Genomic DNA, 23,908 nt, shown 5'->3' with positions numbered 1-23,908 from the left:
GGCCTAGCTGCATATAAGTAAAGGAGATTTAACTCCTTTAGGAGGCCAGGGTATCTGTAAAGTTGGAGGCAGGCAGTCTCATCAACATCTAACCAGATGCAGAGCTCATTGGAATGAGGAGATGAATGGGGATCAGGCAGTTAGTGTTAAAAGTTCTGGCAGTGGACTGGCTCCAGCTATGTATTCCAGATTCAGATTTAATCTTTTGGAATACTGACAAAACTAAGAAGTAAGGTTATCAAGGCCCTGCTCAGTCACTACAACTGAGGCATTGGCGAGAGAATTTCAGTTTCCAACTAGAGCAGAAGGACATTTACTGAAAATAGAAGCCAAAGTTGAATGTGACTAGAGGAATAGTTGCTTGGGTGCTAAATCCTCTGACCTATTGAGATTTAAGTTTTCCCTGTCTTGGAAGAAGATTATTCTCAAAGCAAGGAGGGATTCTGAGCCTGCAGGTGGGGCCAGAAGGCCCTACCTAGAGTCTGAAGGGAGGGCTAGTGGGAAGCCAGAGGAAGTTCATAAAGTTATCTCTTTGGCCGGGCGTGGTGGCTCACGCCTGTCATCCCAGCACTTTGGGACGCCGGGGCAGGCAGATCACCTGAGGTCAGGAGTTCAAGACCAGCCTGACCAACATAGAGAAACCCCATCTCTACTAAAAATACAAAATTAGCTGGACATGGTGGTGCATGCCTGTAATCCCAGCTGCTCGGGAGGCTGAGGTGAGAGAATCGCTTGAACCCGGGAGGCGGAGGTTACGGTGAGCCAAGATTGTGCCATTGCACTCCAGCCTGGGCAACAAGAGCGAAACTCCGTCTCTAAATAAATAAATAAATAAAGTTCGTTCTTTGGCATTTGAAACTGGGCTAGGATTTGAAAAACTAATACATAGTAGCATAAGCTTAAACTAAGTTTCTCACTAAGCTTAGAATAAATTTTGTTTGGAGCCAAACTACATGGCTTTGGATCCAGGTTTTGCTTCTTCGTTTTGTAACCCAGGGCAAGTTATTTAACCTCTGTTTGAACTCATTCTCCTTATCTGTGAAATGGAGTTGATAAAGGTACTTGGGCCAGGTGTGGTGGCTCATGCATGTAATCCCAGCACTTTGGGAGGCTGAGGCAGGAGGATTGCTTGAGCCCAGGAGTTTGAGACAAGCCTGGGCAATATATGAAGACCAAGTCTCTACAAAAATTAAAAAAAATTAGCTGGGCATGGTGGTGCAGGCCTGTTGTCCCAGCTACTCAAGGGACTGAAGTGGGAGGATCAACTGAGCCCAGGAAGTCAAGACTGCAGTGCTTCGGTGAGCCAAATTCATGCCACTGCACTCCAGCCTGGGTAACAGAGCAAGACCCTGTCTCCAAAAAAAAACCAAACAAACTATATATATATGTGTGTATATATATATATATATATATGTACTTACCTCATTCAATTGTTAAGATTAAAACTGAATTGATACATGAAAAGCATTTAATTAAAACAGTAATTATATGTATTACATAACACAGAGCTAACATTTAGTGTTTAATATTATTAATACCCACATGACTATGAACTTTTGTAATATGTTTGGCTGTGCCAAGGAGAAAGCACATATATATGTGTGCATTTGTCTATTTCATCTATTAATTGCATGTATAGATTTTTGATGAGAAGTACTTTCTGGTGGAAATGGATGACTTGCGTCCTGAGAACCATGCACGGCGATCCTTTGTGTGCCACGCCGACAGTCCTGGCATCTTCCCTGTGCAGTGGAGTCTGAAGAATGGCCTACACATCAGCCCCCCTCCAGGTGCACATTTGCTGTCTTCTGAATTGTCACTTGAGAGCTTCTCCTTGAAATGAGACATGTCAGATGGCATTGCTGAAATCTTTTGTCCCTCTCCTCCTGCCCTAGCCTGTTCCTAACGTTTTTGGGGTCTGAGAAAAATATAAGGAAAGGTCTAGATTCCATGTATTTACATATTTGAAAGTTACAAACTGAGCTAAAAAACTGTTAAAGAGAGTGCGTTCTATCCTCTGACTTTGATATCTATGTCCTCATAACCCCCTGGAAAACCAGGTTCCAACCTGGGTTCGTGCTGGCTCCTTAGTCCCTTTTATGTCTGTTAGGGGTGGCAGAGGGGTGAGCTTAGATGCACAGCAAGCACTGGGGGCTGGCTTGTGAGAAGAGGCCGTAGAGCCAGAGTTAGAAGGTAGATTACTGATTATCTTTAGGTGTATGAGCCTTGTCATGGAGGGGACTTTCTAGAGAGAAGTTTATGGTGAAGAGTAGAACTCAGGGAGTAGGTAGGAAAATAAAAGCTCATTTTCCTGATACTTGCAACTTTGCAAAATATAGTCTTTGATCCTTTAATCAAGGCCCTTAATTAATGGGTTAGTTGAGCTTGACTGAAATTTTTAATATTTTTAAACTTAGAGAATCTAGAATATGTCAGATGTTTATCTGATTTTTTAATATTAGCAAATCAGATTATTTGATTGGCAGTCTATATATGTTATTAGTAGGTTTTCAGTAAAGCATAGCATCACTTTTCTAAATGGTGACTGCTGGAACACTGGGCTGGAAGTACTCTTTCTTGTTAACAAGGGTCATAAACTCAGAATCTTTGTCTTCCATTCAGCTTTTATTCATTCAACAAACATTCATGTGAAGTTTGCTGTAAGCCAGGCATTGAGCTTATCCCTGGGGAGAGTGACAAGCTCAATGAGTACAACTCAGTCCCTTCAAGGGGCAAATAGGGGGAAATATTAACAGAACTTCCTAGAGTCTCCTCCATCAGTGAACACAGCAGATGAATGCCTGGTTGGAGGGTGTGGTGTAGAACAGCCATAGAAGGAAGTTCTTGCTTTGCAGGCACGCTCTAGATATCCCAAGTTCTTTATTCTGCTTGCCACCTCTATGTGAAAAAGAAGGAACAGTTGTTAAAAGTACTGAAGCTTTCAGTGTTGTTATAGACAAATCAACTGTGTCTTTGTAAATAGAGGGAAGGTAGTAGATTACATAACTGAAAATGGCAGAAAATGTACTGTCAGGCATTGAGGTGGGGGCAAAGGGAGAACATGGTGCCAGTCTTAGGTAGGCAGGGACTATTGGGCTGTCAGAGGGCATAGACTTGAGTAGCCTATTTTTTTTGCCTGTGAGACATTAAGCTCTCTGGAGGCTGAGAGCAACTCAGACACAGTAGGCAGTTGGGCCTCGCTCAGCTCTTTGCATGTAGATGGTGCTGAGTCAGCAGCAGCTTGGAGATGCTTCCATCAGGAACCTCAGTAGACTTAAGTGGGGTGCTAAGCTTGATTTTTCTGAAATAAATACATGATTTAGATTATAAAAGCATTGATATTCTGTAATATATGAATCTGAAAATGACAAGAGGATTTGTATCAGTGATATCTGAGACACATTTCAGGAAACAGCTTTAACAAAGAAAAAAGTCTTCGTCTTTGCAGATTAACTAATACTATTTGCTGTCTCTTTTCCTTGAGAGCCCGAGTCCCTTTAGAATTGACAATAAGAGTGGATTTATATATACAAATCAAATCCAGTCATAACTGTCTTAAATTCTTTTGGTAAATTGCCAGCAACTAATCATATAAAATAGTGCTCAAAATAAATGCCTAGTTTGAAATTTGAAAGTTTACAAATTTATCCAGAGTCTGATTGTCTTATTACAGTTTGACCAGAGTTGCTCTATTTTATAAAATTAACAGTGCTCTAGATTTATAGAATGCTTTTCGCCCCTCTAAAATGATCAGAGTTGTCAAACTAGCATCACTGGAAGTTGTGAGTGGACCCTTGGTGAGAGGTGAAGCCAGGCAGGCGTGTGCGGTGTGGTAGTGTGACTCATTGTTCATTTGTCCCCACCTAGGCTACCCAAGCCAGGACTTTGACTGGGCTGACTACCTCAAACAGTGTGGTGCTGAAGCTGCTCCCCAGAGGTGCTTCCCTCCGGTGAGGACCCCCACGGCCTCATGGCCACTATGCAGGGCTGCGGGGACTGCTGTGCTTCCCTTGCTTTCCATGTTATTGCTCTGAAGATAATCATCTCACTCAATCCAGATGAGCACAGTGGTGACTGTAATCACATGGTCTAAAGGAAAATACATTTACTGCAGAAGTGAATCAGTTAGTTTGCTAATTAAGTTAGTTTTATAAGTTTATTGGTTTTATTTTTTCTTAGCTGAAATCATGTGAATTTGAAATTTTATGATTATTTTTCATGGTTCAATAATAGGAAAAACTGTTGAAATATTAAGTGGAGAAAAATTGTTAAGCTTATTTAAATTCTTCTATCCAAATAATACATGCATGTGGTTTAAAGAGCCATGTAGCAGTAAAAGGCTTAGAAGGTAAAATAGCAGTCCCTGCCCTACCCCGTTTCACAGTCTCCCTTCCCAGAAATAACTACTTCCTGTTCTTCTCACTGTAATTCTAGTTATTTGTATTTCTTCATTTTCAAAATAAAAACCTTCTATCTTTTGAGTCATTTATTTTAGACATGTCACTTGGTTCTAATTTAAAAACTTTGACTTTATTAAAACAAATTAAATTCACCCTGTCTTATGGTGCTGAGTCTGTTGGTTCTAAATTGTGATAAATGAGCATTTAATTATTTTTTATTACCTTTCCTCTCAGTCTTACCACGTTCTTCTTCCTTTAGAGTTATATTACAATTTTTGGTTAAATACAAAATGAGTTTTTACATTATGATATGCATTCAGATACTACAGCTGAGCACTGCAGTTTTGTTTTGTTTTGTTTTGAGACAGAGTCTTGCTCTGTCACCCAGGCTGGAGTGCAGTGGCACAATCTCAGCTCACTATAGCCTCCACCTCCCGGGTTCAAGAGATTCTCCTGCCTCCCAAGTAGCTGGGATTACAGGCGCCCACCAGCACACTCGCCTAATTTTCATTTTTATAGTAGAGATGAGGTTTCACCATGTTGGCCAGGCTGGTCTCGAACTCCTGACCTCAAGTGATCTGCCCACCTCAGCCTCCCAAAGTGCTGGGATTACAGGTATGAGCCATTGCACCTGGCACTGCAGTATTTTATGATTGTTTCTTTTTAAAAATTTTTATCCTCAATAATAATTGCCTTGTTTTTAATTTACTTAATTTTATCTATTGCTGCTGCTGTCCACACCTCCCAGTAGTCTCTCATTATCAAAAGCAGTCACATCAAGAAATCTGTCATTCCTAACACTTTTGTTAAAGAGACATCCCTCTTAGCAACCTCCACTCTCTGTCTGGATGGGTTGCTCTTTAAAGGTTTGCCATGTAGTTTTTGTGGGTTTGTTGTTGTTGTTGTTGTTGTTGTTTGTTGTTTGTTTTTCTTAGACAGAATCTTGCTCTTGTCGCCCAGGCTGGAGTGTAGTGGTGCGATCTCAGCTCACTGCAGCCTCCGCCTCCCGGGTTCAATAGATTGTCCTGCCTCACCCTCCTGAGTAGCTGGAATTATAGGTGCCCGCCACCATGCCTGGCTAATTTTTGTATTTTTAGCAGAGACTGGGTTTCACATTGTTGGCCAGGCTGGTCTCAAACTCCTGACCTCAGGTGATCTTCCCGCCTCAGCCGCCCGTAGTGCTGGGATTACAAGTGTGAGCCACTGTGCCGGCCTTGCCATGTAGTTTTAATCATGGAAATGCCCTTGTCACCCAGGGAATTGCCCACTCCCCTTTTGTATGATTTGGGGTCCCTTGTTTTGTAGAGATCTCATGGCCTCCTCTTTCTTGGTTTGCTTCCTTGTTTTGATGGATCCCCATCTCTCAGTACCTTCCTGTAACAGGGTACAAGGGAAGTAAATTTTTTTTGACACTGTATATTTGAAAATGTCTTCACTCTACTGACTTGCTTCATAGTTTGGCTCAATGTGGAAGTTATTTTGCTTGAGAATTCGGAAAACATTGCTCAGTTGTTTTCTAACTTCTAGTGTTACTATCAAGAAGTTAAAAACTATAAAGCTATTTTTATTTTTGTTCTTTTGTAGATGACCCGCTTTTCCCCCGACCCTTTCTGGAAGATATAGAACCACTTTTCACAGTGATGAACCTTGATGCGAGCCTGTTTTCATCCGCTGTGCTGGGTTCTCAGTGGGCACTTTCTTTCTGGACCTTCATGCCTGTGTTGGGAAAATTTTTTTAAATCACTTCTTTGATTTCCTTCCTTCCGTTTTGTCTCTTTTCTCTTTCTGGAAGTTCTTTTATTTGGTTGTGGCCCTCTGGATCAAACCTCTGCTTTTTAAATCTTTTTATCCTGTTTTATGTTTCTTAGTCGTTTTGCTTTATTTTCTGGAAGATTTCCTAAACTTTGTCTTTCGGCCTTCCTTTTGAGTTTTTAATTTTTGACATCATGTTTTTTATTTTCTGGAACTCTGAATAGTTCGTTCATTTGTTCTTTCTTTCTTTTTTTTTTTTTTGATGGAGCTTTGCTCTTGTTGCCCAGGCTGGAGTGCAATGGCACGATCCCGGCTCACTGCAACCTCCACCTCCCGGGTTCAAGAGATTCTCCAGCCTCCTTAGCAGCCGGGATTATAGGGCCCGCCACCACACCCAGCTAATTTTTTGTATTTTTAGTAGGGACGGGGTTTCACTATGTTGGCCAGGCTTCTGTTGAATTCCTGACCTCAGGCGATCCACCCGCCTCAGCCTCCAAAAGTGCTGGGATTACAGGTACTTCTTTGTTTTTAATATCATACTATTCTTGCTCTAAGGATGCAATAGTTTTTCTTATCTCTCAGAGGCTGTTAATTAATCCACCCCCCCCCCCCACACACACACACACCTTTTGGGAAGTTTTCTTCTTGCATAATCACTGCTTTTTCCAAGTTGCTTGTCTGTTTTGGTCCTAACTTTCATCTTCTTAGGTGTCTGGTCATTCTTGGTTGTTGCTATATTTAAGAATGGGTGACTAAAAGGAAGAGCTGATTGAAAGCCCTGAGCAGGTAGATGGAGCTTGTCAACCTTGAATTTTCCTATAGGGTGGAATCTGATTGGCCATTTGTTGGGGAAACCTGAATCCATATCATTATGTGTTTCTTCCTGGGCTTATCATGTCACCATAAGAAGTATCTTCTAGTCCCCTGCCTGGTGGGTAGAGGTGGAGGGCTGGGCCTCTCAGCAGTCCATAGGCTAACCGCTGTTTTGGTCACGACATACATGCCCTCAGCAGTTCCTTGTGTCCTCTTACCTAGGCATCTTCTCTTTTACCCTGTCCAGAGGATAAATCTCACCTTCTGTAGGGGAGAGGAAGGAATGGTTTCCCTAATGCATGGAGTCGAGGAGCCAATGGCATAACCTAAATGTTTCTTAAATGTTTTCAACAAATCCTCCTTGTTTTGACTGTCTCCTCTACCTCCAGTTGCCTAGTACCTGGCAGTTCTTCCAGTTCTTAACTTTCTTTACTGCCAGCTTAGAGTCACCTTTAACTTAGTTTCCAGACCCTGTTCTAAATTTTAGCTTATAAAATGTTGTTTCCTTTCCTGTTATATCCATCTTAAGATAGATGTTAAGTTTTTGTCTTCAAAACAGAAGCAAACCAAAAACAACTTTAGTTTTTAAGTTAGATGTCAGAAGAGAGAACACTCAAATGCAGATGTTCAGTTGTCCATTTTGACATGGATGCTGGATATTTTTCTGTTTTAAATGACCCTTTCCCACTGTTGATAAACATTCTTCATCCTAACTGCCTCTTATGATACACATACAAGTATGAACCAGGCAGTTTGTGGTATGATAGGGTGCTTTATATGAGGGGAAGTGAGTCAACAGTGTTGATAGCCACTTGGTTCAGGACACAGAACCTTAGAGACTATTTCATTGATACCTTGTAATAGCACAGCCAGATGGGAGTTCTCAACCTCATCTGACAGGTGAAGAAACTGAGGCAAAAAGAGGTTATACAGCTTGAGCAAGGTCATACAGGTAGCAATAATGCAGGAATATCTGACATCAAAGAGTGTACTTCCTGTATACTTCCTATAACACCAGGAAAGGCAGACATTTTCCTTTTGCTTCATTAAAAAGCAAAACAATGCAAAATAAATGTTATCTTTAAACCTAGGGATTAAGTACTACTTGAAAAAGGTTTTCTAGCTGAGCACGTGAGTTAATACTGTGTTAATCCAGTAAATTGATTTGATTCATTCATTTTCTAGTTAATTTCTGAACATGAATTTAAGGAGAACATGAAGCTCGAGGCGGTGAACCCCATTCTCCCTGAAGAAGTGTGTGTTGCTACCATCACTGCAGTGAGAGGCTCCTACCTGTGGCTCCAGCTGGAGGGTGAGTGCCAGCACTCTAGAAGCCTTCCTGTGGCCACTCTCCTTTGAGCTTCCTGTTTACTCCTGTAATGTTGCCTGTTAAACTTAATGGATTAGTTAAATAGGGATCTTGTTCAGAGACTTTTGTAATGCAAGACTCTAAGCGAAATATTTATTTTCCTGTCCTTGGCTTTCAAATTCCAAATTTTAGGAAATGAATATGAATAAAAATTCTTTACTACAGAGTCCCCTATTTTCTGGAAGGGGAAAACATAAGTCAAATAGCATATATTTTGATATGACCAAGTTATATGAGCATGGACATTAACACCTAGCTTATTGAAGAGATAATATTTTGGTTGCTGCAGCCCAATAGAACCAAAAAGTATATAGAGTAGAAATGGTAAACTGTGCTAAAAGTAATATTCAATAATTGGACAGGTTTATGGATGCAAGGCGCTGCGTGAGTACTCAGTGCTACGGTTACCATATATGCCCTGAGCAGCTTTTTTATCCTGCTGCCAAATAGTCAGACTTTGAGAAGGTACCTACTGTTTCTGATTTGTAGAATTGGCATTTAATGCGGATGTCAAGGATAATATCGAATGTAGACTTTTATGCAATCCTTGTTGAGCAGCTTGCCAAATCACTTCCTGATTTGAATTCACTGTTCTTCTTTTCTGGCTTATTCCTGAAGTACCAGAAGTGATGTTCTCATTGAGTAAAATTGTCACCTTTGCCATTTGGTTTCCATTTGTCTGAAATGACGGTGATATTTATTAACCATCTGAATGATACCAGTGGTAGTTCCAGTTTCTTATTTGCTGTTCCCTAGCTTAAGTGTCACCCTGTATATTCTCTACCCATTTTGGTCCTGATACAGTTTTACATGGAGGACAGTTTTTTTTCATAATGTTTATCATACATGAAAATGTATGACTTCTGTGTCAAGAGACTTGTGTCTGCATTATTATAAGAGTAGAACATTATCTAGAAAATAGTTTATGAAGAAGGTTATTTAATGGTCTAAAAAAAGGTTTGTTTGTTTGTTTGTTTGTTTGTTTAAATCTAAACAGGTTCTAAGAAGCCTATACCTGAATGTATTGTGAGCGTGGAATCCATGGATATATTTCCTTTGGGCTGGTGTGAAACCAACGGCCACCCACTCAGCACTCCTCGCCGAGCACGAGGTATCTGTCTATTTCTGGGTTAGAGGATTGATTGTTAAATAATCTTCTGTGTGGCTGCTGCCAATTAAAACTAATCTGGACATTTCAGAGAAAAAAAAATGACATTCTGGTTATCTGTTCCTGCATAGGAAATTATTTATTGTAACAAATATTTAATACCTTACAGTTTCTGTGGGTCAGGAATTTGGGTGCAACTTAGGTGGGTCGTCTGGATCTGAGTCTCTCACAGGCTGCACTCAAAGTGTCAGCCAGGGCTCCAGTCATCTCAAGGCTCAACGTGGGGAGGATCTGCTCCCAGCTTTACACAGGTGATTATTGGCAAGTGTCTTAGTGCATTCTAGCTGCTGTAACAAAATACCATACACTGGGAAGTTTATAAATAACAGAAATTTATCTCTCACAGTTCTGGAGACTGGGAAGCCCAAGATCCAGGCATTGGCAGATTCAGGTTCTGGTGAGGGTGCATTTCCTGGTCCATAGTTGGCACCTTCTCGTTGTGTCCTCACATGGTAGAAGGGACTACTAGCTCTGTGGATCTCTTTTATAAGAGTACTAATCTGCATCATGAAGGTTCTGCCCTTGTGACATGATCACCTTCCAAAGGCCCCATCTTCTCATACCAGCACATTGGTGGATAAGTTTCAGTGTGAATTTTGGAGAGTATAAACATTCAGACCATAGCAGCAAGAATGCATCTTCTTGTGGGCTCTTGGACTGAGGGCCTGAGCTCCTTGCTGGGTGTTGGCTGGAGCCTTCCTTTAGTTCGTTGCCATGTGGGCCTCTCCGTAAGGCAGCTCACAACATGACAACTGGCTTCTGTCAGAGTGAGGAAGCAAGAGAGCAAGAGAGGTTGAGGAAGATGGAAGCCAGAGTCTTTCTGCAACCTAACCTCGAAAGTGGCAACCCAGTTTCCCCCTTTTTAAACAGCTTTATGGTGTTACAATTGACGTACCAACTATCACCATAGTCAGATTGAGAACATTTTCATCATTTCAGAAAGAAACCCTATACTCATTAGCAATCAACCCCCACCCCAGCATCCACGAATTTACTTTCTGTCTCCATAGGTTTGCCTGTTCTAGACATTTCACATAAATGGGATCATGGTCTTGTGTGACTGGCTTCTTTCATTTAGCGTACTGCTCTCAGAGTTCATCCATGTTGTAGTGTGTGTCCGTTCTTTATTCCTTTATATAGCTGAATAATATTCCATGCTATAAATCTGACACATTTTGTTTATCTATTTAACAGTTGATGGACATTTGAATTGTTTCCATTTTTTGACTATTAAGAATAAGTTTTATAGTTTTCTCCTATAAAACTTTCTCTAAGAGTTTTATAGTTTTAACCCTTACATTTATGTTTAGATCTTTGATCCCCTTTGGGTTAAGTTTTATATATGATATGAGGCAGGGGTCCCCAACCCGTGGGACCACACAGCAGGAGGTGAGTGGTAGGCGAGTGAGCATTAGTGCCTGAGCTCCACCTCCTGTCAGATCGGGGCGGCGTTAGATTCTCATAGGAGCAAGAATCTTATTGTGAACTGTCTCGTGAGGGATCTAGGTTGCACGATCTAATGCCTGATGATCTGAGGTAGAACAGTTTCATCCTGAAATGACCCCCCACCCCCTGGTCCATGGAAAAATTGTCTTCCATGAAGCCAGTCCCTGGTGCCAAAAAGGTTGGGGACCACTGATCTGAGGTAAGGGTCCAACTTTATTCATTGAGCTTTCCCAACACTTACTGACCCAGGGAGCCTTGAAAATATTATTTTTGCTCTTTGTATAAAGATCCCTACTAAGAAAATGTGCCTCAGTCTAGATATTCAGACATAAGCATTAATTTATAGTACTATATATATATGTGTATATATATATATACACACACACATATATACACACACACTCACACAGAACCAGGTTTTAAATATGCTAATGTAACCTTAATACACATATTAATTTTCCTTTGTCTTTTTATTTTTCTTGGCATTTATATATTTTTTTCTTCCTACAGTATATAAACAGAGGAAAATTGCAGTGGTTCAGCCAGAAAAACAGTAAGTAATGTAATAATATGAACAGTTTACAAGTTAGAATATCTAGAAAAATAACTATTTCAGAGGGTATATTTCCTCATTTTCTCAGATGGAAGCATAATTTTTTAATTCAACATTTGATCATTTGTATACTTCTCTTTGTAGTATATGCATTTTCTAAAATGGCATTATATACAAAAGGGTAAAATGCATTCTCAAGATGGTGTCTAAATTGAGTTTTCTTTGGCTTTTAGAGCCTTAAGATAGTTGAATAAAAGAAAGAAAATAAGAGTACCCATGCTGGTATTCATTAAGGAAGAGCAAAAATTGTAAATTAGGGTATGATTTGTCACAGTGGAAAAAAATAAAGCTGGGGTAGAAGACAGCTCTAAAAGAAAAGACACATTGAAAGGAGTGGCTTTGTGCCCATCAAGAAATTCTTCGTTTGTAACATACCGGCACACACAGCTTTTGAGAAACAGTTAATTAGTAGTGCCTTCAAACCTTAAAAGTACAAATGTTTCTGTGTGTATATGTGTGTTTTAAAACATTGGGTGTTGAATTCTCTATTAATCTGCTGGGGCTGCCATACAAAATACCACAGGCTCGGTGGCTTTAAACCAGCGGTCCCCAACGTTTTTGGCACCAGGGACCGGTTTCGTGGAAGACAGTTTTTCTACAGACTGGGGTGGGGAATGGTTTTGGGATGAAACTGTTCCACCTCAGATCATCAGGCATTAGATTATCCTAAGGGGCATGCAATCTAGATCCCTCACATGCACAGTTCACAATGGGGTTCACACTCCTGTGAGAATCTAATGATGCTGCTGATGTGACAGGAGGCCGAGCTCAGGCCGTAATGCTCCCTTGCCTGCTGTGCAGCCCCATTCCTAACAGGCCATAGACGGGTACTGGTCCGTGGCCCTGGGGTTGGGGACCCCTGCTTTAAACCACAGAAATTTATTTTCTTACATTCTGGAGGCTGGAAAATCCAAGATCAACGTGCTGGTAGATTTGCTTCCTAGTGAGGGCATTCTCCCTGGCCAGCAGATGGCTGTCTTCTGGCTGTGTCCTTGCATGGTGGAAAAATCTTTCTCTCCCCGGCACCCCCCGACCCCTCTCTTCCTGTAAGGCTATCAATGCTATTGGATTACAGCCTACCCTTATGACCTCATTTAATCTTAATTACTTCCCCAAGGCCCTATCTTCGAATACAGTTACACTGAGCACTAGGGCTTCAACATATGAATTTGAGTAGGAGGAAACAATTCTGTATATAGCAAATTCTATAACTACCTAAACCTTTGTAACTATGTGGGTAATAAAACTAACAACAGAAGTGGAGAGAAAGGCCATAGACATTTATCCCAAGTAGAGAAGTGAGGTAACAATGAAAAAAAGACTGACCTTGGATTTTTCCTTGACTTAGTTGCCAAAACTGATCCAAAGCTTTAGTTAGGATGCATTCTAAAAGATAAATTAGCCTTTTTTCAGTGATTGCTACATATAGAATAAGCCTCTGTTTTTTTTTTAATAACATAATTTGTCTTTAATTTGAAAACTGATGGACGAAGAAAACGAACCCTATATAAAGTTTCTGTTCTTTGACTGTTGAAAAATGAGTAGTCTATTTGTGGTTTAAGCATCTCACAAGAAATTTTGTAATTTTTTTGCCCAGTGAATGAAGAGGAAGTTTGAACATGTAGTATCACAATGCTATATACAGACTGTCCATTGGCTCATTATGCCCTATATATAGTTTTAAAAACAATTGTTCTTTTTTGTTGTTGTAGTTTTTTGTTGTTGTTGTTGTTGTTTGGTTTTTTTGACACAGAGTCCTGCTTTGTCGCCTAGGCTGGAGTGCAGTGGCACGATCTCGGCTCACTGCAAGCTCTGCCTCCCGGGTTCACGCCATTCTCCTCCCTCAGCCTCCTTAGTAGCTGGGACTACAGGTGCCTGCCACCATGCCCAGCTAATTTTTTGTATTTTTAGTAGAGACAGGGTTTCACAGTGTTAGCCAGGATGGTCTCAATCTCCTGACCTCGTGACCCGCCCACCTCAGCTTCCCAAAATGCTGGGATTACGCGTGAGCCACCGCATCCAGCCTTGTTCTTTAAAAAAAAAAAAAAAAAAAGTATCATCAAGGGAGTACCTTCTGTTACAGATTTTGCAACATGCCACATTTGCTTTCTTCTTAGATTTGAAGGAAACTAAGCCTCACACTTTACTGATCTTAAGAATTATCTCACTATTTTACTGTGTTTTCTTGACCCAGAGTACCATCCTCGAGGACTGTCCACGAGGGCCTGAGGAATCAGGAGCTGAACTCCACAGAGTCAGGTATAAGCACATGTCATCTTAAGGAAAAGAAGGCTTAGTTTCTTTTAATGGACTATATCTGAAAATAACTTAAAACAGTACATTTGATGTATAGTATGTGTCTTCATAGAGGGGTCTCTTAATTGTGACTTTAGAGTTATAACTGTCTAAGATGTGTTTAGTTTAATAATCATCTCTAGGCTGATAGTTCTGTCCATTTCTAATAATTGTAGCTATTCTTTACTGATCAACCGTTGTGTGCCAACGGCTCAGAAGGCCAATGTTACCATCCTTGACTTTAGCTAAAGAACCTGAAGTTGTCCAGGCAGTGTTCTTTCTTAAGCTAGATGGTTGAGAGGTAGAAGTTTATTCTTTTTAAAACCCTTTTTTATGATATGCATACATTGTATATAAATTTCACAGTTTATGTGAAAAAAATAAAGCAATGGAAAAAGAAATTGTCCCAGAGGCAATCAATGCCTGATAAATGAGAGAAAAATCCTTGCTGGAGGTTCAAGGCTTTTGTCCAGGGTTCTCTCTTGAACTATTCTTAACTTCCACGTGCTTGTTGTGTAATGTTTAGCATCCTGGCTGTGTGTATTCTAGCACAGATTGCGCATTTGGGTGATATTTAGTAAATGCCTAGAAGAGAAATCGAAGCTCAGAGAGATCACACAGCTTATGAGTAGAAAGACCAGAAATGAAACTGAAGTCTTTCACAAATTAGAAACCCGTACTTCCGTCTCTTGTACCTACTGCCTTTTCATTACATCATTTGTACATAGAGGGTTAGGACTGTGTAACTCCTTGCTTTTGATGCTTTCCTGGCCATTCGAATGCCTACTGAAACCACAGAATTTAAGACATTAATATCTTCTGCACAACCTCAGCCAAGGCCTTTTGGTTTGGGTTTTGTCATAGGTCAGGTTCCCTGGGAAACAGAGTCTGAGACTCTGACATATGCATTCAGGAGTTTCATTGGGGAGTATTTTTGGGAACAGCTCCTTAGAAGGAGTAAAGGAAGTAGGATTGGGCAGAGAGATAAGTTGAACCATGATACAGTTGCAACAGAAGTTTCTTCTAGTTCCACTGGGAGCCCTGAAGCTGATCTAACCACTCAGAGTTGATCCTAATTCAGGTGTGGTGGCCACACTTTACTGAGCAGTTATTGGAAGTAAGCCACTGCTCCCTCCCCACCTCACAAGGGGCAAGGTGGCCCTCTCCTGCTGAGAGCAGTACCCAGTTCAGGGTGATTCCAGAATAGATGTAAAACTGGGAACTGTAAGCTGCCAACATACCCAGCAGCAGGGGTATGAGTGCCTTAATTCTGAAGAGAGGCATTTGGGTTGCAGGGTTCAACTGGAAATGTGAGCACCAGCATACTGGCCACTATGATAGACCATCGTTTTTTTGTTTTGTTTTGTTTTGAGACAGGGTCTCGCTGTGTCATCCAGGCTGGAGTGCAGTGCAGTGATATCAGCTCACTGCAACCTCCACCTCCTGGGCTCAAGCTGTCCTCCTACATCAGCCACCCGAGTAGCTGGGACTACAGGCATATGCCACCATATGTGGCTGATTTTTTTGTTTTTGTTTTTTGTAGAGATGGGGCTTCACTGTGTTACCCAGGCTGGTCTCAAACTGGACTCAAGCGACGTGCTCCCCCCTTGGCCTCCCAAATTGCTGGGATTACAGGCATGAGCCACGACACCTGGCCATGACTATTCTTAATTAAAGAGAAAACATTATGAACTGCAGGATCCTATCAACAATGGGCAGTGTGCGCATATCTTTCCTTAACATTGGATTAACAGGCATATCTATTAGAAGAGCTTCTCTGTGTTTTATAGCAGTATTTTAGTGTCTTTGAATTTTTTACATTCAACAGCTGACATGCCTACCACTATGAGGGGATTTTTTAAAAACATTAAATTGAAGGACAGTATTGATACAGACAAATAGTTGAAGAAAAGGGTCTCCAGACCCAGTTATACCCCACAGTACAAAAAAAACTTAGAGATGTGGTCACAGCATACTTTTAGCCCTCTGAGAAATCTCAGAGATGGGAGAGCTCTCACAACATCAAAGGCTGCCAACATATTAGTTTGGTGGTTTTTAGGAGACAAACTGTAATTCTCAATAATATTCAACAATTTCTATAAATATTCCAGAATAGATGATTGAAAGTTGGTTTTTGAAGACCTGGAAAAGAAATCATTGATCATCCAGAATCCTCATGTGTTCTTAAAATACACCCTCCACTTTATTTATTAATAGAAGATAGGGTTCTTCTATCAATTTTGCAGTAACCTAGGAACTAATCAGCATGTTAATTCAGGACCCTCTTTGATTTCAGCAGAGTGATAAGCTCTGTAAGTTACTTAAGAGCATTCTCAGACAACATGTTAAACTTCAAAATAAGTAATTCCAAACTTTATATTAATATAATGGTACATGTGCTTCGTTTTTCTTCCCTGGCAGTTCAGCTTTGGAAACGTGGGGTAGAGAATGACTGTTTTGAATATTTGTTTTTCTTCATTTCCCAGTTATGATTAATGGAAAATATTGCTGTCCAAAGATATACTTCAACCACCGTTGCTTCTCAGGGCCATATCTTAACAAAGGAAGAATTGCTGAGCTGCCTCAATGTGTAGGACCTGGGAACTGTGTTCTGGTCCTTAGAGAGGTAAGGTTCTGGCCTAGAGCAAAATAACTTGGAAATTTCACAGCATTCTCCTATGGTCATTTCTACAGGGAGCCACATGCCATAGATGTGACAGTTCTAGGTTTTATCAAAAGTTACTAACTTTTCTCATGTTTTGGACAGTGAAGAGGGTATGTAATTATTTCTCCTCCCTAGGAAACATTCACGTAAACAACTCTTCACACAGCAGGTTCACCTCTGTCAGGGTAGAAAGGTCTTCTGTCAGAGACCAGAAGAGAACTATACAAAAGTGAACTGTGAGGTTACTCTATGACTGAAAGGCCGTGGCTATGTGGCATTAACCTAGCGACCATGATAAAGCTACACATCTGCTGGGCTTTCTGTTCTTCCCAGCCAGTGTGATATGCTGCAAGTAACAGATAAGAGACCTTTCAGCCCTCAGGGTGGCAAGTCAGGATCTGGGGAAGCCAGAGCGTCTGGACCAGACTCCTCCAGCCACAAGAAGGCTCAGCTGTCTACACAGTGGTCCAAACAAATATAATTTTCTGTGTGTACCGTGGCTGGGAAAGCATTTGGAAGCATGTTCTGGAGCAATTTGAAAATCATGGTACCTGTTTTTTTCCTGACCGTAACATTTAAAAAATGTTGAAGAGGATCTGGTTACTCTCTTATCTGCATCTTTGGGTGGCTGTAATATCTCTGATACTATTATTTTGTTAACATTTGTTAATTGATATGACTAGAATTAACCTCCTAAATAACCTTAACATTTTAAGGAAAAGATGACAAGATTCTAATGGTCTGCTTTTCTCCTTCCCAATCTGTGTTTCTGCTTTAAAACTGAGCTCAGGTCCTCACTTTACTTATCAATGCAGCCTACAAACCCAGCCGTGTCCTTCGGGAGCTCCAGCTGGACAAAGACTCTGTGTGGCATGGATGTGGGGAAGTCCTAAAAGCCAAGTGAGTGGACTACTTGTTTTTACTCTTTACTTTTACTTGTCTTTAAAAAGTCACAGAATCGGCGTGGCACAGTGGCTCACACCTGTAATCCCAGCACTTTGGGAGGCCGAGGTGGGCGGATCACAAGGTCAGGAGTTCAAGACCAGCCTGGTCAACATGATGAAACCCCATCTCTACTAAAAATACAAAAATTAGCCAGGCACGGTGCACACGCCTGTAATCCCAGCTACTTGGGAGGCTGAGGCAGGAGGATTGCTTGAACCCAGGAGGTGGAGGTTGCAGTGAGCTGAGATCGTGCCACTACACTGTAGCCTGGGTGACAGAGGGAGATTCTGTCTCAAACAAAAAACAACAAAAAAAATTCACAGAATCAGTTCTGTGGATAATATCAGAAGCCTTATGTTTCCTTAGGCAGGGCTTTTTCAGCTATTTGTGGTGAAGGACCAGGCTTGTTTTTCTTTTTTAGATTTCCATTCTTTCATGGATCAATACATTTATAAAATATGATAGAATGAATTATAAGAAATACGAAATTTAAGACCGGGCACCGTGGCTCACGCCCGTAATCCTAGCACTCTGGGAGGCTGAGGTGGGCGGATCACCTGAGGTCAGGAGTTCAAGACCAGCCTGGCCAACATAGTGAAACCCTGTTTCTACTCAAAATACAAAAATTAGCCAGGTGTCGTGGTGTGTGCGTGTAATCCCAGCTACTTGGGAGGCTGAGGCAGGAGAATCTCTTGACCTGGGAGGCGGAGGTTGCAGTGAGCCGAGATCATGCCACTGCACTTCATCCAGCCTGGGTGACAGAGCGAGACTCTATCTCAAAAACAAAAAGGAAATAAGAAATTTAAGACATAAAAATGCAAGAACAATTTTTGTTATTAGATGTAAGAGACATAAAATTACTTTTTCAAATTACTGTGAAAGGTTATAAACAGGTACTCTTGCTTTCTGATCTTGTCATGGATGGATGGCAGGCAATTGGCAGGTCATACTGGTCCTTGGATAACAGTCTGAGGATCACTGCCAAGGGTAAAGAAAGACTTAGTGAAAAGTCACTTTTCTTTTTAGAGCAGTTAGTGAAATTACTATTTGAAAACCTTAACTTAGGAACAGAAAGCAGGAGCTTAATTTTGCTAATTTAAATAACTCAGCTTTTAGTTGTCATAGCTTACCAGATTTAATTTGATTTAAGTTCAGTATGCAGAACTTCCTTGTTGTTTTCAGGGCCCTTGAACTATAAAGGACATAGAATATTCCAAGAAGCAAAAATATTTTTTAGGTGTATTAATATGTTTGATTTTTCTCTGGGTAATCATTAGCCCAATATATTTGGCATCTGATGTCTTCCAATGGCAGATATAAAGGAAAGAGTTATCGGGCTACTGTTGAGATAGTGAAAACAGCAGATCGGGTGACTGAATTCTGCCGGCAAACCTGTATCAAACTGGAATGCTGTCCTAACCTCTTCGGTCCACGGATGGTTCTGGATAAGTGTTCTGAGAACTGTTCTGTACTTACAAAGACCAAATACAGTGAGTCATGTTTTTCCAATGTGTTAACCATAGCAGCTGACCATACCTTACATCTTGGAAAGTTTTTTACTTTACAGACATTCATATATAGCAGAGGCACACAAACTTCTTTTGTAAAGGGCCAGATGATAAATATTTCATGTTGTAGGTCATATGCTTTCTGTCACATATTCTTTTTCTATGTGTTGTGTTTTCATTTTTTAAGAACCCTTTTGGCCGGGTGTGGTGGCTCATGCCTGTAATCCCAGCACTTTGGGAGGCCGAGGCAGGCGGATCACTTGAGGTCAGGAGTTCGAGACCAGTCTGGCCAACATGGTGAAACCCCGTCTCTACTAAAAATAGAAAAACTAGCTGGGTGTGGTGGCACCTGCCTGTAATCCCAGCTGCTTGGGAGGCTGAGGCAGGAGAATCACTTGAAAGCGGGAGATGAAGGTTGCAGTGAGCTGAGATTGCGCCACTGCACTCCAGCCTGGGTGACAAAACGAGACTCTGTGTCTCCAAAAAAAAAGAACCCTTTAAAAAATGTAAGGGTAATTTTTGGCTTGGGGGCTATACCAAAACAGGTCATGGGCCAGACTTGACTCATGGGCTTTAGTGTGCCAACTATTATATATAGCATGTATATAAATTAGTTATTGTATCTAATAGGATATGTAATTCATTCATACAATCTGCAAGTATATATTTTGTGCTCATTGTGTGCTTATGCTGCTCTAGCACTGGGATACAACAATAAAGAAAACAAATTCCTATCCTCAGTGAGTTTACCTTTAATGTGGGAGACAGATAACAAACAAGGGAAGAAATTTAGAGAGGGGTCAGTATTTAGAGAAATACTGTGGGGAACAGTGAAGCAAGGTGGGCAAGCAAAATAGGACAGTGAGGAAGGCTGGGAGGTGGGGTGCTGTTTATGCAAGGGGTCAGGGAAGTCTTTCTGACAGGTAACACCTTGAAGGAAACAGGAGCCAGCTGTGCAGAGAGCTGGGTGGGAGTGTTCTGGGGAGGGGGCATCAAGGGCACAGGCTTGAGGCAGAAGCTTGCTTAGTGTCTCTGAAGAGCAGCAATGAAGCCACACTAGTTGGGGAGGTGGAAATAGGAGAGGAGGTAGTTGCAACCTCACCTTGAACTGTCATAGCACCTATTCGCTGTCCTTGCTTATCTTCTTTGAGAAACTGGGGCAGGGGTCACATAGGATGAAATTTACAATTTGGAGCCTTGTCAAGGCATTGCCACCCAAAGACAAAATTCTGATCCTACCTTTCCTTAAATCCTACAAGCCCTATGTCACTTGGGAGAATCAATACAGAGGAGGATTTTTACCTTGTTAAAATGGAAAGATTTCTTTTAGGGATCTGTGCCTCTTAAACTATAGTGCATGCAGATCACTGAAGGATCTTGTTAAAATGGAGCTTCTGATGTATCAGGTCTGTGGGTATCTGGGTCCTGAGTATCTATCTGCATTTCCAACAAGTTCCCAGATGCCACTGATGCTATTGATCCAAGGTCCATACTTAGTATGACGAGCTTTCTAATCAGTATTTAAATTACAAAATCTTATAAGTCTAACCTTCTAGTTTCTATTTATATTTATTGGATTGTAAACTCCTTAAGAGTAGGAATTATCTTAGCTTCTTGTATCAGACTCAGCACTTAGTTTAGGAAACTGCAATTATTAGGAGCTGAGTGAAAAATACTATTCATGTAAATACATATATAAGTACACTACTCTGAAGGAAGATACGTGAGGGGAAGATATGTGGATTTTATTGTGCCTTTTGTCTGAATTTATCTTTCACAATAATATAGTTGAAATTAGCCTAGAATTTAGAAGGACAGTTATAATTTTTCCCAGTTAGTAATTTGAATGATGTCAAATGGATTCATATCCTTTAGAAAATTTCAATTTTTTTCATAAAATTGTATTATATTTTGATATTACTTTAATACATAACTCAGCTAGAATATGTATGTTTCATTTCTGGAATGTATATTCTAAAATGTATATGAAAATGCAGAGGATCTAGAATAGCTGAAACAATTTGGAAAAAAGAATAAAGTTGGAAGACTTAGTCTCTCTCTTTTTTTAACCATAAAGTTATAATAATCAAGAGTGTGGCATTAAAGAATAGTCAAGCCGGGTGCGGTGGCTCACACCTGTAGTCCCAGCACTTTGGGAGGCCGAGGCAGGCAGATCACCTGAGGTCAGGAGTTCAAGACCAGCCTGACCAACATGGTGAAACCCCATCTCTAGTGAAAATACACAAATTAGCTGGGCGTGTGGTGGCAGACGCCTGTAGTCCCAGCTACTCAAGAGGCTGAGGCAGGAGAATCACATGAACCCAGGCGGTGGAGGTTGCAGTGAGCCAAGATTGCGCCACTGCACTCCAGCCTGGGTGACAGACTCTGTCTCAAAAAAATAGAACAATGGGACAGACCACAGGGTCCAGAAATAGAGCCAAACTTAACATGGTTAAATGATTTTCAACAAGAGAGATGAAGAAATTTAAGGGAGAAAGGAAATTCTTTTTAACAAATAGCACTGGTACAACCAGATATCCAAATAGAAAAGAAACATATAATAAAACACACGACTCAAAAACATTATGCCTAGTAGAAGAAGTCACACATGGCTGGACGTGGTGGCTCATGCCTGTAATCCCAGCACTTTGGGAGGCCGAGGCGGGCAGATCATGAGGTCAAGAGATTGAAACCATCCTGGCCAACATGGTGAAACCCCGTCTCTACTAAAAGTATAAAAATTAGCTGGGCATGGTGGTGTGTGCCTGTAATCCCAGCTACTCAGGAGGCTGAGGCAGATGAATTGCTTGAACCTGGGAGGCAGAGGTTGCAGTGAGCCGAGATCGTGCCACTCCACTCCAGCCTGGCGACAGAGCAAGACTCAATCTCAAAAAAAAAAAAAAAAAAAAGTCACACACAAAAAAGTGCTTACTGTGTGGTTCCATAGAGGCAAAGCTAATCTATAGTGATAGTGTTTAGAATAGTGGCTGCTTCTAGTAAGGGGTACTGACTGGGAAGGGACCATGGGAGCTTTCTGGGTTGAAGATGTTCTATATACTTTGATATGGAGGGATCATTCAGTACTAGTCAAACCGTGCACTTCAGATCTGTTTATTCCACTCTATGGAATTTAAACCCCAATCAAATACAATGTACCTGTTTTTTGCTATGCTAATAAAATCTCTTGTGGTTTTGAGGTACACAAAAATAATGAAGCTACTTCATTTTTCTTTGTCATCCACATTTAGCACACTATTACGGAAAGAAGAAAAATAAAAGAATTGGGAGGCCACCTGGTGGGCATAGTAACTTAGCTTGTGCCCTGAAAAAAGCCAGTAAGAGGAGAAAGAGGCGGAAAAATGTTTTCGTTCATAAGAAGAAACGCTCCTCTGCATCTGTTGATAATACCCCAGCGGGCTCTCCCCAGGTATGAGATCTGTGACGTGCCTGTAATGTCTCGAAGCCAAGTGACCACTGCTTTATAGTATGGACACAGAATACCTGCAGGTCTTTCTAACTCAGATCTCTGGCCAATAGAAGATGGTTTTGTGGCCCAAGAACTGGTTTGTCCTGAATTTCTTTTCTTTCTTTATTATTTTTTTTAAATCATATGAAACCTGGGATTGATGTCCTGAATTTCAATGAGACTTCTCTCCTTTTCCTGCAGGGAAGTGGGGGTGAAGATGAGGATGACCCAGATGAAGGGGATGATGATTCCCTAAGTGAAGGCAGTACATCCGAGCAGCAGGATGAGCTACAGGAAGAATCAGAAATGTCAGAAAAAAAGTCATGCTCCTCTTCTCCCACCCAAAGTGAGATATCCACATCGCTGCCTCCAGATAGACAAAGGAGAAAAAGGGAGCTTCGCACCTTTTCATTTTCTGACGATGAAAATAAACCTCCTTCACCAAAGGTACCATTTAAAAAATAGTTTCTTTTTTCTTTCTTTCTCTCTGGAATTTCCATCTGGAATATGATTATTAGTGATATTGACATTCTACTTCTTTCAATACAGACTTATGTAGAATTTCCAGGGTCTCTTGTAAAGTGAACCCAAATGCAGTGATTTACATGTGTTTCAAGGATTAGTTGAGATCATCTACTTATAGGGGGAAAGTCTCTCTCAGAGTAGCTGCTTGTTTTAACAACAACAACAAAAAAAGCCCCATTGCTAGCTTATTTGTAGCTTGTCATTTATTTTTGGGAAAACTGCCTTTTTAATATGTTTCATAATATATATGGTTTTGTAGAAAAAAGTTATCCTTTTGATTCTGGTTAAGCCATTTGGCTTAATATATTTACTATATACGTATGAACATTTTATAACATATATATAACACTAAAGAACAATTTAGTGTTCAAAAACTAGATTGCTTTTTAAGAATATTCCATGAACAGAAGCAGTAAAGATTCCTCCTGGTAGTTTAGTTAAGCCTTCTCTCAATGGAATTATCATCCCCTTCTCTTCAGCACCCTGTTTTTCTTAGTTAAATTGTCTAAATTATCTGTGCTGGAACTTTGAGATAAATTCTTTCCCATTGATACTTCGTATTATAAAAGACAGACATTTCCTGAGTACCTGATGCACGTGGGTCTTTGCCATCTTTGCTGGGAGAAATCATGTCCTAAGACCACTTTAAATCATGTCTTGAAAGATTATGAATTTAGGTAGAGAGACTTTTTTAGAATAAAATAGCCATAACACCATTTGGTTTGATTGTGTTGTGGGGAATGAAGGAAATAAGGATCGAAGTTGCTGAAAGGCTTCACCTGGACAGTAACCCCTTGAAGTGGAGTGTGGCAGACGTTGTGCGGTTCATCAGATCCACTGACTGTGCTCCATTAGCAAGAATATTCCTAGACCAGGTAATCACAGATACCTATAATTTTTAGTAATATCTCTTTAGCAATAAGTTATGGATGTAATAGTCAAC

General features: G+C 40.7%; 1 protein-coding gene across 6 annotated transcripts in view; it reads left to right on the top strand.

Annotated features, from left to right (window-relative positions):
• SFMBT1 (Scm like with four mbt domains 1) overlaps positions 1–23,908 on the top strand; it is a 145,705-nt gene that overhangs the window by 120,364 nt on the left and 1,433 nt on the right. For all 6 annotated transcript variants that reach the window (XM_008972093.5, XM_063602449.1, XM_008972094.4 and 3 more), the window contains 12 exons: positions 1,640–1,790; positions 3,868–3,950; positions 8,151–8,277; positions 9,332–9,445; positions 11,459–11,501; positions 13,756–13,820; positions 16,343–16,482; positions 17,312–17,421; positions 18,781–18,956; positions 22,223–22,401; positions 22,642–22,887; positions 23,712–23,840. In XM_008972093.5, the coding sequence (XP_008970341.1) occupies positions 1,640–1,790; positions 3,868–3,950; positions 8,151–8,277; positions 9,332–9,445; positions 11,459–11,501; positions 13,756–13,820; positions 16,343–16,482; positions 17,312–17,421; positions 18,781–18,956; positions 22,223–22,401; positions 22,642–22,887; positions 23,712–23,840 (1,563 nt within the window). The remainder of the gene's footprint in view (positions 1–1,639; positions 1,791–3,867; positions 3,951–8,150; positions 8,278–9,331; positions 9,446–11,458; positions 11,502–13,755; positions 13,821–16,342; positions 16,483–17,311; positions 17,422–18,780; positions 18,957–22,222; positions 22,402–22,641; positions 22,888–23,711; positions 23,841–23,908) is intronic.

This window comes from Pan paniscus, chromosome 2 (assembly GCF_029289425.2).
Source record: "Pan paniscus chromosome 2, NHGRI_mPanPan1-v2.0_pri, whole genome shotgun sequence".
Lineage (NCBI taxonomy): Eukaryota > Metazoa > Chordata > Mammalia > Primates > Hominidae > Pan > Pan paniscus.
This window is presented reverse-complemented; position numbering and strand designations above follow the sequence as displayed.